The following is a 12,787-nucleotide window of genomic DNA, read 5'->3' as shown; positions in this document are numbered from 1 at the left end:
AAATGCAAAAAATTGCTTTGTGACAAACAAATAAGAAAATTGTGTGAAACTATTAAAATTCCTTTTTTCAACTTACATGCAATATCCTTGGTCATTACAGATTGTGATGGCTCACTGGGTTCACCAAAACCAGCCTTATTCTCTGCAGATACGCGAAATTCATATTCGACTCCCTCTGTCAGGCCTGAAACCTTATAACGAAGATCTGAAATTGTCTTCTTAGAAGCTCTCACCCATCTTAAACCTCTTCTCTCTTTTCTTTCAACACTATAGCCTCTAATGTCACATCCTCCATCCACAGGTGGTCTCTTCCAGGAAATGGTTACAGCAGTTCCACTGACATGATCAATTTCAGGTTTTGATGGTGGTCCAGGAGGTCCTGCAATTAATATGAAAAAAAATATGATTTTATGACATTAATATGAAAGATAATTGATTATTCATTAATTATTAAGAAGAACAAGCTTACCAAAGCTATCAACCATTTGAACTGGTCCAGACTGTGTTGCGTCACCAACACCATACTGATTGACTGCTGATACACGGAATATGTATTCATTGCCCTTAATCAATTTGCTGGCAACATAGCGGCAATCCATAACATTTTCAGCAAGCTTTGTCCAGAGAAGGCGGCTGGTTTCCCTCTTTTCTATAATATAGGATTTTATACTGCTGCCACCATCCTCTTCGGGTGGCAACCAAGTTAATGTGCATTTCACTGCAGAGACACTGCTTTGTTCAATTGGACCTGGAGGTCCAGGCACATCTAGGATTTTGACTTTAACCTTTTCTTCTTTGATACCAAAGGGATTGCTTGCAGTAATAGTGTATTCTCCGGTGTTCTTTCTGTTGGCATACTTAATGGACAAAGTTGAAGATGTGGGAGTGCTTGTAATTTGTACAACATCCGAAGACTTAAATTCTCTTCCACCCTTTGACCATACAGATGTGGGAGGTGGTTTGCCAAGAATGCTTGATGCAGTAATGACAATTGTTTCTCCAGCCTTCACAGTCACACCATCCTTCATTGCAGGGTCAATTGTGATAGCAGGTGGGTCTAAAAATAGATCAAAATCATTGCTATGTTTATAGATTGTTACAGGAATTTATTAAAACATGAACATATATCTTACCATATTCATCTTTGCAGACAAGAGACTCAGTTTTCTCTGAGGGAGCACTGATAGCTCCTGCAGCATTCTTAGCTCTTATTCTAAACTCGTAGGCGCAGCCTTCCTGTAGGTCTGTTACAGTGTAAGCACAGCTTTGGATATTCACATGATTAGCCTTCATCCAGGCCTTTCCTGTGTGCTCTAATTTTTCCACTATATAACCTGTCAGTTTGTGGCCACCATCATATCTGGGTTTAGTCCAGACGAGTGTAACACTGTTTCTTGTAACACTAATCACATCAGGTTTTCCAGGAGGATCTAGAGAAAAAGACATTCATTGATAAACAATAATCATATTTGTTATATTTTACTATTTAGTGTACATAGCGCATATTTGTTAAAAGAAAGCGGACTCACCAATAGGATCCAGCGCAACAAGAGATTCTGTTGGTTTGCTTGGCATTCCAAGTCCGGCAATATTCATAGCTATTACCCTAAATTCATATTCCAGACCTTCCATCAAACCAGTCACTCTGGATTCTTTAACTCTCAAAGGGGTCTTGCTGGCTCTCTTCCACATCAGGCTATTTCTATCTTTGAATTCCACATAATATCCTATGTTGTGAATAAAAAAGAAAAGATTTTGTTTACACTTACATTACATGACAAAACTGTGGGAAACAAGGAGATATTTTTACCAGTAATGGGTGAGCCTCCAGTATCTTTTGGGTCAGACCATGTTAGAATAGCACACTCATGGCGAATGCTCAAAACCTCTGGTGGCGCTGGAGCCTCCGGTGCATCTGTTGTGAGGAAAAGAGTGTATTTGTTTAAACAATTGAAATATCTTATATATTAAAAAATCATTTGCATCTTCTTCGAAATACTTACTAAATGGGTGTTTAGCAATCACAGGGTCAGACCTGAGGAACTCCCCAACTCCATATTTATTTTCTGCACAAACTCTGAAGATATATTCAGTTCCATCATGAAGTCTTGTTACCCTCATAGTGTTCTTTTGAATTGCGGAAGCAACTGTGACCCACTTGTTAGCAGTAGATCGCCTCTTCTCCAAAAAATAATTGGTAACTTCTGATCCGCCATCATCTATAGGTGGTGCCCATTCTACAGTAATTCCTTCCGCTGTGATTTCATCAAACTTAAACGGACCTGTGCAGACTCCAGGCTTACCAACAACTTTAAAGTCAATAGCTGCTTCCTTTGTTCCAGCACTGTTTCTTAAAATTATGGTGAATTTGCCAGCGTCATTTCTATGACAATCACGAATGAGCAAAGTTGTGTTTGTTGCAGTTGAATCAACTGAGATTCTTCCACTGTCTGATAAAGTAACATCACACTTTTTCCATGTGACGGCTGGAGCAGGGATACCAACAATAGGTATATTGAGACGAACAGTGCTTCCTTCCTTGGCCACATAGCTACAGTCAAGAAAACCTTTTAGATTGCAGTCTGGCAGGACTGTAAAGAGACAAGAAACATGAAAACATTGAATGCACAATGTTGCATAACAATCTAGATACAAAAGCAAATATTAGGTACGCTGCAATACCTATTTGGTCTTTAGCCACAACAGTGAGTTCAGTTGGGGGTCCTTCAGCTGCTTCATTAATGGCTTTGACTCTGAAGGAGTATTCCTCTCCTTCTGTAAGATCAGTCATAGTGTACTGTGTGAGCTTGGACTTCATAAGCAGCTTCCATTTGTCTTCACCTTCAGAGATCTCTAGAACATATGCAACAATGTGGCTTCCTCCATCACAGATTGGTTTCTTCCAACTGAGAGTGCAAGAATTCTTGGTGACCTCTGAGGGTTTCAAATCTGTAACAGGTCCAGGTTGTTCTGCAATAGATAACAGTCAGCATTATAGTAAAGCTTTTTGTACCTTATTGCTTAATTAGTCTAATGAACATATTAACGTATTGTATTCATTTTATACTACAACACTAGATTATGATTATATCATGTGCAATATGACGCAACAAAGAAGTTTCACCTGAGGCTTTGACTGGTCCAGCTGTCTCACAACCCTCCCCAATGCCATATATATTTTCAGCTAGGACTCTGAAACAGTAAGCTTTACCAGCCTCAAGATTGGTAATTCTGAAAGATGTTTTGGGACACTCAGGAGCAACACAAGTCCATGCTTTTCTCTCTGCCAGACGTTTCTCAACAACATAACTCTTAATAGGACTACCACCATCAATCAATGGAGCATCCCAAGTGATGGATGCATGATCCTTTGAGGTCTCCTTAACAATCAAATAGAGTGGTGGTCCAGGTGTGTCTGTGCAAATGTAAGATTATAGTTAGACATGTAGTAAAGTAAAGAGTTATCTTAAATCAGAAATTTGTGTTTTAGAAAAGACATCTTACCTAGTACTTTGACAACAATGGTATATGACTTAGTACCACTACTGTTTTCCAGAGTTAATACATATTTGCCAGCATCATATCTGTTGATATCTTCACAATAAACATATGTATCCCATTCAGTGGTCTTGATCATAAGGCCTTGTCTTTCTTTCAAGTTGCCATTGACCTTTGTCCATGTTGCTTTTGGAGCAGGACGCCCTCTCAGAGGCACATAAATTCTCATTGTGACTCCAGCACGTAAAACTAGGGCTTTTCTGAGATCTGCGTCAAGTTCAGCTTCAGGAGGAACTGAGGGAAACATAATATAAAAAATAGATATTACATGTATTGAAAATGTAGCTTGTATTGTAAATTCTGATTTAAACACTTACGTAAGATGTCCTTCGCCATATGATTTCCAGGAACATCACTTGGCTCGCCAAATCCAATTCTGTTTACAGCAGTAACACGTAACTGGTACTCAGTGTTATCCATAAGACCCTTCACAACAAACTTTGTTGTCTGGAGGTTCTTTGGCACATTGCACTTCATCCAGTCTTCTGCATCTGCTCTCTTGAACTCAACAAGGTAGCCCAGGATCTCACATCCACCGTCATAAGCGGGCTTGGTCCAGGACAAACTGATTGAACTGTGTGTAGAGTCAATGATCTTTGGAAAAGCAGGTGGTCCTGGTGGATCTATGGTGAAACCACAACATGTGAGCTTCAGCAATTTATTTTGAAAATATTGTAAATAGTAAAATATTGTTTCAAGAATTTTTTTACTTACACACAGGGTCTAATGCAAGTGCACCGGCAGATGGATCACTTGGTTTACCAAGACCTGCTTTATTGATGGCAATTACTCTGAATTCATACTCAGACCCCTCTGTAAGGCCTCCAGCTTTAATTGTCCTGTCAATAACTGGTCGTCTATTAACTTTAGCCCAGTTGTGGTCTTGAGTTTCACGCTTCTCAACCATATATCCAAGAATGGTAGCCTTGCCGTCATCAGCAGGGGCTTTCCAGCTTACACTCATATGGTCCCTGGTAATATTAGTTATAACTGGAGGTTCACAAGGTCCTGGAACATCTGAATTTAGAAAATAAAAATGGATGAAGATTGTATTGGAATTACATTTATTAATATTTTGATTTGCATGACACATTATATTTAAAGTTGGAAGAAAAGAAAGAATGTAACGTTACCAAATGGATTCTTGGCGATTACAGAGTTAGTCAGAATTGGGTCTCCAACACCATTCTTGTTCTCTGCACTTATTCGGAACTCATATTCATGGCCTTCGATCAGTTTCTCCACAGAACAGTTTGTTATGTGACCACTAATATTAGCCGTGACTTGGGCCCAGTTGGCTCTGCTTGTTTCACGTTTGTCAACAATGTAGTTTGTAATTTCAGATCCACCATCTGCAAGAGGTGGCTCCCACCTGAGTTTTACCCGGTCCGCAAAAACATGGCTTATCTTCACTGATGCTGGAGGTCCAGGTTTGTCTGCAGAAACAAAACAACAAATGTCTCACTTGTGAACCACACACAATGTCTTTGCATTTGAACGACAAGATATGGCTGTGATTTTGCTAGTTAAGTTAATTTACCTAAAACCTTCAATTTAATATTAGCAGACTTTGTTCCACTTGGATTCTCAGCAACAATGCTATACTCTCCAGACTCCTTTCTTGTCACAGAGAATAGTTCCAAGCAGAAGAGATGTATCTTTTGAGTAATTTTCATGCCTTCAACCAACTTCAATGGGACACCATCTCTCTTCCATGTGACTTTTGGCATTGGTTTGCCAAACACTTCTGCCTCAAGACAGACATTTGCTCCAGCCTTGACAACAATTAAGTTCTTCATTTCAAGACCTATCTCAACCCTTGGAGGAACTGAAATGATACAAAACAAGACAAATGTAAAGTTTGTAGTCCATCAACAGGGAACTGTTACATTACTGGTGAAATAAATCTTACCATGCTCTGCAATAATTGCGATAGCATCAGATTCTTCTGAGGGCAGACTGACATTAATTGTCGTCTTTGCAATAATTCTGAACTTGTATTGGGCTCCTTCCTCAAGTCCAGAGACAGTGTATTCTTCTTTTGGCACATTTTGGCTACTTGCATTGATGCGCACCCATTTGTCTTCTGGAAGTTTCAAAGACTCAACATGATAACCAATGAGTTTGCTACCACCATCATGTTTTGGACGACTCCAGACAAGAGAAACTGAATTTCTTGTCACATCAAGGACTTCAGGTTTACCAGGTGGATCTAAAACAAAACACAAAAATGTATATTTGTGTTTATAAGTGTACTGTATGTGTATATCTTCTAATATAAGTAAAAGCATATTTTTCCACATACCAACTGGTGTTCTTGCAGTGATAAATTCTGTCTGCTTGCTTGGTTTGCCTTGTCCTGCCTTGTTGACAGCAGACACTCGGAATGTGTACTCCAGACCATCAATGAGGCCTGAGCATGTATATTCAGTTGATCGAACAAGAACTTCATTTGTCTTGACCCAAAGAAGGCTATTTCTTTCTTTGCGCTCAATGGAATATCCAATGATGGGACTGCCACCATCGTTCACAGGTATTTCCCAGGACAACACAACAAAATCCTTGTTGATTTTGTTGACACAACAGTTTCTTGGCTCACTTGGTGGATCTAAAATGTGAGAATTTGTATTTCTGTAAATAAAGCCTAAACCCTTTGCGTGCATTTATATGTGACTATTGGTGATACTTACCAAATGGATGTCTAGCAATCATTTTCTCAGCATAAATCGGTTCTGAAATGCCAAAACGATTTTCAGCACGGACACGGAAGCCATACTCTTTGCCAGGAGTCAGCTTTCCAACTCTGTAGCTGGTCTTGGTGCAAGATGCAGTTGTCACCCAGTCACCTCTAGTTACATCACACTTCTCAACAACATAGTTAGTGATGTTACTTCCACCATCTTCACTAGGTGAATTCCATGCAAGTGTGCATGAATCGACATCCACCTCAAGAATTTCTAAAGGACCCTCTGGAGGACCAGGGATGTCTGAAACAAGGGTAAAAAGTTATCACCATTAAATTTTTGCACACCAGTGTTTCCCATTTATTGATGAGACTATATTCTATTTTGTTCCACTAAAGTCTTAAAACGAGACAATTTGTTTTCTTATAACAAATATAGTTTCATTGTTGTGCCATTGTTCACAACTAGAAGGAATGCGTCACCCTCTCTGTTGCTTCAGCACAATGTGCGCAGCGCACAAAAAAACGTACTAGAATGCATGCTCGCTCGCTACTGCTTCAGCTTTCGCAGTTGAAAGGCAGACGCACGAACTGGCCAGGATTTGAGACAACGCCAAGTCTTACAGAATACAACATCATTTTAGGTAATTAAAATCTAACTTATATTTCAGTATTCGCTGCAGTTATTCACCAGTACAAACATGATTTTATCAGTGTACGACAGAGCAAACAGATAGCATAATACGTTAGCATCATTATGTTCAGCTTCCATATTATGTCCAGCTAAAATAGCAGATATTAGGGACATTTGACAAAATCAATTTCTGTCGATTAAAATGAACAGCGCGACTACACAACGGAGCTGTACGCATCACGTGCACCCATGCTATTTATAACATTGATCTTTTGGCACTATATCCTCCTTATTTAGTGCCAAATGCACTTGGTTAAACCATTTCCACACCGCTCTGATCGTTCTTCAAGCATGAACAATTTTGTTGTCATGACAAACGTTCGAAAATGATCGACATGTTATTTCCAGTGGGTCCAATTTAACTATTTTCATAATCGTAATGGCATATTATTGGCTATTTGTATTTAATGCTACTGGTTAAAACTTAATGTTTGTACTCTTTATATAATATTATATAACTATAATAACAGTATATAATAAATCTGTAATATATGCAATTATTACATGGTAATAAATAAAAATTTTCAACTGTTAAACACGATTTTGCTTAATTTTTTAATGGCTCATGCTCTACTTGTTTTGACTATTTGTGAACTCACATTTTACCATGTGTTGTGCCCTATTAGCCCCATTTATATCTATGGAGCCAATGATTAAATTACTACTATAGTTATTGCATTCTTTATAGATTTAGTCACATAATTTTGCTCTTGAAATGCACCAGATTGCCGCATTTAGCTTTAAAATGTGTAAAATTTTGACTCAAGACCCCCCTTAGGGTACAGTGGGTTGAGTCCCCATTGTATTCCTACATTCTGTGGGACTGCAATCTGTATATTAAAAACATATTTTACTCACCCATAATAATTATTCTGAGGATCTGGTTGACTGCAGAGGTACTGTTTATAGCAGAAAGACTGTAGTAACCACTATCCTTCCTTGTTACATCCTTGATCATAAGTATACACATGGATGGTGTCTTTTGTATGAAGAGACGATTGGATGTAACTATATCATCACTTCCTCTTTTCCATTTTGTGACCGGTGCAGGCTTTCCAGAGACAAGAGCCTCAACTATAAGTTTAGATCCCGCCTTTGCTGTAACAATTTCTGGCATGATAATCTTTGGTGGCACTGTAAAACAAACAAGGTTTAATTATTCAGTGTGAATAATTGAATTAAAAAATAGGAATAAAGAACAAAGCAATAAGAAGAACACATTATATTTAGATACTTACTCAGCTGTTCTTTGACCTCGAATATGCCTTCAGCTTCTCTTGCCAAACTGCATCCTATTGCATTTCTTGCTGCAACCCTGAATCTATATTTGGTGTTTTCATTAAGTCCAGCTACAACAATGGTTAAGTCCTTCACAACAGAGTACAATGTCCACTTGTCCTCAGGTTTACCATCCTCCTGGTATTCCACAATGTAGCCATTTATCTTTGATCCGCCATCTCTAAGTGGTTTCAGCCACCCAAGTGTTGCACTGTTTTTAGTAACTTCCAATACATCCATCTTCTTTGGAGGATCGGGTTCACCTTTACAAAGAAAATACGAGAGACATATTATTTTATAAAGTTTTTAAAATATACTGTACATTAAATTATATAATCAATGCTGGACTTACTCTTGGGATCTGTAGCCATATAGGACTTCGGAGAATCTTGAGCCACACCAATGCCATATTTGTTTACTGCCATGACACGGAAATAGTATTCAATTCCTGGTGTCAGATTTGTGATTTTGAAGCTTGTCTTCTTTAAGTCATTTGTGCAATTTGCCCATGTTTTCCTGTCAACTTCACGCTTCTCAACAACATAGTTTAGGATAGGGCTACCACCATCATTTTCTGGAGGTAGCCATGCAAGCTGGCAGGTTGTCTTTGTGATATCAGTTGCCTCCAGTCCACCAACAGGACCAGGAGTATCTGTTGACAATAAATTCAATTGATAATAAACCTAATCACTTCATCTTGATTTTAAAATTCAGTTGAAACTTACCTAAGACTTTAACACGAACAAATACGGCTTTTTCTCCAGAGGCGTTTGAAAGAGTCAAAGAATATCTGCCAGAGTCTTCCCGTGTGCACTCGGGTATCACAAGGAAAGTCATTGTGTCAATCTGATCCACATGGCCCCTTCTAATAACGTTATCAACACCTATGCGTTTCCAGGTAGCTTTCGGTGCTGGTCTTCCCCTAATAGTAGCAAAAAGTCTGATGGGACATCCCGCTCTAACGCTAAGTCCTTTTCTTAGACTGGCATCAAGATCAATCTCTGGAGACTCTGTGGAATTTTTTTAAAAGTTATTTAATAACTTACTATAGTATATACAGTATAATATTATATATAATATATAACTTTACTATAAATAGTAAAGTGACAATTTACCATGGATCTCATTTGGTGTAACAGCATCCTTGAGTTTTGCAGGGCGGCCCATGCCAACTTGGTTTTGAGCAGACACTCGGAATTCATATTCCTTTCTCTCATCCAAGTTAAGCACAGTAAATTCAGTTAGGACAAGCTGTCCAGAAGTATTACATTTGGTCCAGCCCTCCTCTGGATCTCTTTCCTGTTCACCCTCCATTTCAACCTTGTCCCTCATTTCAACCAAATATCCAATAATTGGAGCACCACCATCATACACAGGCTTTGCCCAGCTAAGTGTGACCAATGTTTTGGTGCTGTCAACTACTTTAAGACTTCCAGGAGGACCAGGGGGCTCTAAAAGTTATACAAAATCTCAGATTAGTTTAAAGCACAGTTATTTATATTGCCAAGAAAACACATTACTAGCATAAATGTTATACAGACTATACACACCAATTGGATCCTTTGCAGTGATAGGTCTGGATGGTTTGCTTGGTTCTCCCAATCCTACTTCATTTTCAGCTTTGACACGGAATTGATAGTCATGATTAGGGATCAAATTGGTCACCTTCATACGTCTCTCGGAGATAGGGCTCTTTGTGACAGGGACCCATCGAACAGCCCTCTTTTCTTTCCTCTCAAGAATGTAACCAGTGATTGACTTTCCACCATCATTTTCAGGAGGAGCCCACACAACAGTCATCTCATCTTTACCTATTTTTGTGACTTCTGGTGCATTGGGTGGACCCGGTCTGTTGTATTGTGTTTTAGCAATAATAGGCTTGCCCTCCATTGGGGGACCAGTTCCCATTTTGTTTTCTGCCCTGACTCTGAAAATGTATTCATTTCCTTCAACAAGACGGGTTACATTACAATAGTTGGTGACAACAGAGGCAGAGTAAGTGGACCAAACCATTCTTCTGGTCTCACATTTCTCTAGAATGTAGCTGTCCACCTCACAACCCCCATCATCCTCTGGAGGATCCCATACAACTCTGCACTTGTCTGTGGAAATGCCTGACATTTTCAAATCTCTGACAGGCCCAGGTATATCCAAAACAGTAACATTTGCATATGCAGTGAATGTTCCAGCAGAGTTTGTAGCAGTAATAGTGAATTTGCCAGTGTCACTACGTTTGGTTTTAGTCATGAGGAATTTTGAGTAATCTGGTCCAGTGTCAACACTGATCCTGGGATTATCGCCTGTAGCCTTGTCCTTCACCCATGTAACCTCAGGCTGTGGTTTTCCTCTTAACCCAGCCTCAAGTCTTACTGATTCACCAGCTTTAACTACAGTGGTTCCAGCAAATTTCAAGTCAAGAACTGGCTTCTGAACTTCTTCTTTGACAAGAATATCAGATGTCTTAACCCAGTTGCTTTCTCCTCCATCATTTGTTGATTTCACTTTGAACTGATATGTTTGATTCTCAACACATTTATCTACCATGAAGAATGTGTCTTTTACGACTCCCTCGTGTAGTTTTTCCCACTCTTCAGCATCCTTTGGCTTTCTCTCCAAAATGTAAGCCAAGTTAGGGCTGCCACCATCATAATCGGGTTTTCTCCATTTAAGGAAAACAAAGTTCTTGCCAATGTCACTGACGTGGAAGTTCTCTGGCTCACCAGGCTTCTGAAGTGGGTCAATTGCAAGGATAGGTGTTTTTGTTTCAGTTGTTGGTCCTGGACCACACTTGTTCTCCGCAGACACACGGAATAAATACTCATGATTTTCCATGAGCTTTGCTTTTACCATGCGATTTGTACAGTCAGAGGATATCATTGACCAGGTTCTTATACTTGGCTCCCGACATTCCACAATGTAATTTGTAATCTCAGTGCCTCCATTGTCCTCTGGAGCATCCCAAGATACCATGCAAGAAAACTTAGTTACATAAGTCAATTTAAGATTCTGACAGTGTCCTGGTCTATCAAGTACATTTACTGTTATAGTAGCTGATGCCTCTCCGGAGTCATTAACAGCCTTAAGTGTGTACTTTCCGTGATCTGCTCTGGTCGCCTCCTTGATGCGCATTTGCACTAATGGGAAGTTGTTTATTAGAGTTGTGCGTTTGTCTTTTTCCAAAACTGTTTCAACTTTACTCCATGTGATTTGTGGATCAGGTCTTGCTTTCACATATCCAGTTATATTAATGTTATGTCCAACACGAACGGTCACACGTTCGCGACATGTGGCATCCATCTCAATTTCTGGAGGAATGATGATGTCCTTGGCAATAACTGACTCTGGGACTTCCCGTGTCTCACCTTCTCCAATCATGTTGACAGCTTTAACACGGAACCTGTATTCGGTGCCCTCTGTAAGTCCCTTCACTCTATAAGCACACTGCTTAATCAGATCATCCTTATTGCTATTCTCCCATTCTCCACCTGATTTCTGGCATTCAATGATGTATCCTAAGATAGGACTGCCCCCATCCTTTGTCGGTTTGATCCAGACAACATCAGCATATGTGCAACTGTAGTCCTTAATCTTCGGGTTGATTGGAGGTCCAGGAACAGTAATTTGTCTGCAAGGTTTAGCAGAATCTGAAATAGGAGAGGGTCCACTAAAGCCAGCAATATTCTCAGCAAATACCCTGAACTCATATTCGTTGCTTTCAAAAAGTCCGAGTACTCTGTATCTGAGTTCCTTGCATGGAGTTTTATTCACCCGAATCCATTTGCCTCCCTTATGTCTACGCTCAATAATATAGCCACTAATTGGTCTACCACCATCAAAAATTGGCATGGTCCATCCAAGTGTGAGTGCATCCTCAGAAATGTCAGACGCTACTGGTTTTCCAGGATGGCTAGGGGGTTCAAACTGATGCCGGGCTACAGTTGGTGCACTTTCAAGAGCTGCACCAATTCCCATTTTATTTTCAGCTCGAATTCTCAATATATACTCTGCTCCTTTTTGCAGACGTGAAATCTTGAGCCTTGTGGCCGTGCTACCAGAACTGACTCCTCCCCATGTTTCCTTATTTGATTCCCTCTTCTCAACAATATAGTTCATGACTGGGCTTCCACCATCATCTTTGGGAGGACGCCATTCAATGACCATGGAGTCTGGAGTGACTTCAAGAATATTAACTGGTCCAATGGGGGCAGCTGGAACATCAAGTACTGTGACATTCAGAGCAACAGTCTTACTTCCAGCTGAGTTAGACACTGTGAGTATATAGGTTCCTGTGTGATTTCTTGTGCATTCAGAGATGCTCAGAACAGTAGAGAAGTTGTCTGTGTCAATTTTGATGTTGCCTTCACTCTTGATTTCCTCTCCATCAATGACCCATTTGGCAGTAGGTATCGGAAGACCTCTCATGATGGCAGGCAGTCTAATAGTGGTTCCAGCTTTCACAATAATGCCCTCAATAAGCTTCACATCAACCTCGACAAAGGGTGGTACTGTTAAGAAACAGAGAAGAACAAAGATTAACAATCCAAATAAAGCTAAATAGTCATAGAAGATATGAA

At 39.7% G+C, this 12,787-nt stretch overlaps 1 protein-coding gene across 1 annotated transcript in view; it reads right to left on the bottom strand.

Moving 5' to 3' along the window:
• ttn.2 (titin, tandem duplicate 2) overlaps positions 1-12,787 on the bottom strand; it is a 157,165-nt gene that overhangs the window by 42,813 nt on the left and 101,565 nt on the right. The window contains 22 exon segments of the mRNA XM_079464461.1: positions 77-379; positions 470-1,057; positions 1,134-1,430; positions 1,530-1,727; positions 1,811-1,915; positions 2,004-2,591; positions 2,683-2,970; positions 3,125-3,415; positions 3,505-3,792; positions 3,876-4,181; positions 4,273-4,575; positions 4,692-4,994; positions 5,099-5,386; positions 5,471-5,770; positions 5,864-6,166; positions 6,249-6,545; positions 7,794-8,069; positions 8,174-8,476; positions 8,566-8,865; positions 8,939-9,223; positions 9,329-9,664; positions 9,764-12,718. Of these exon segments, the coding sequence (XP_079320587.1) occupies positions 77-379; positions 470-1,057; positions 1,134-1,430; positions 1,530-1,727; positions 1,811-1,915; positions 2,004-2,591; positions 2,683-2,970; positions 3,125-3,415; positions 3,505-3,792; positions 3,876-4,181; positions 4,273-4,575; positions 4,692-4,994; positions 5,099-5,386; positions 5,471-5,770; positions 5,864-6,166; positions 6,249-6,545; positions 7,794-8,069; positions 8,174-8,476; positions 8,566-8,865; positions 8,939-9,223; positions 9,329-9,664; positions 9,764-12,718 (9,501 nt within the window).

Source organism: Barbatula barbatula (assembly GCF_947034865.1).
Source record: "Barbatula barbatula genome assembly, chromosome: 9".
NCBI lineage: Eukaryota > Metazoa > Chordata > Actinopteri > Cypriniformes > Nemacheilidae > Barbatula > Barbatula barbatula.
This window is presented reverse-complemented; position numbering and strand designations above follow the sequence as displayed.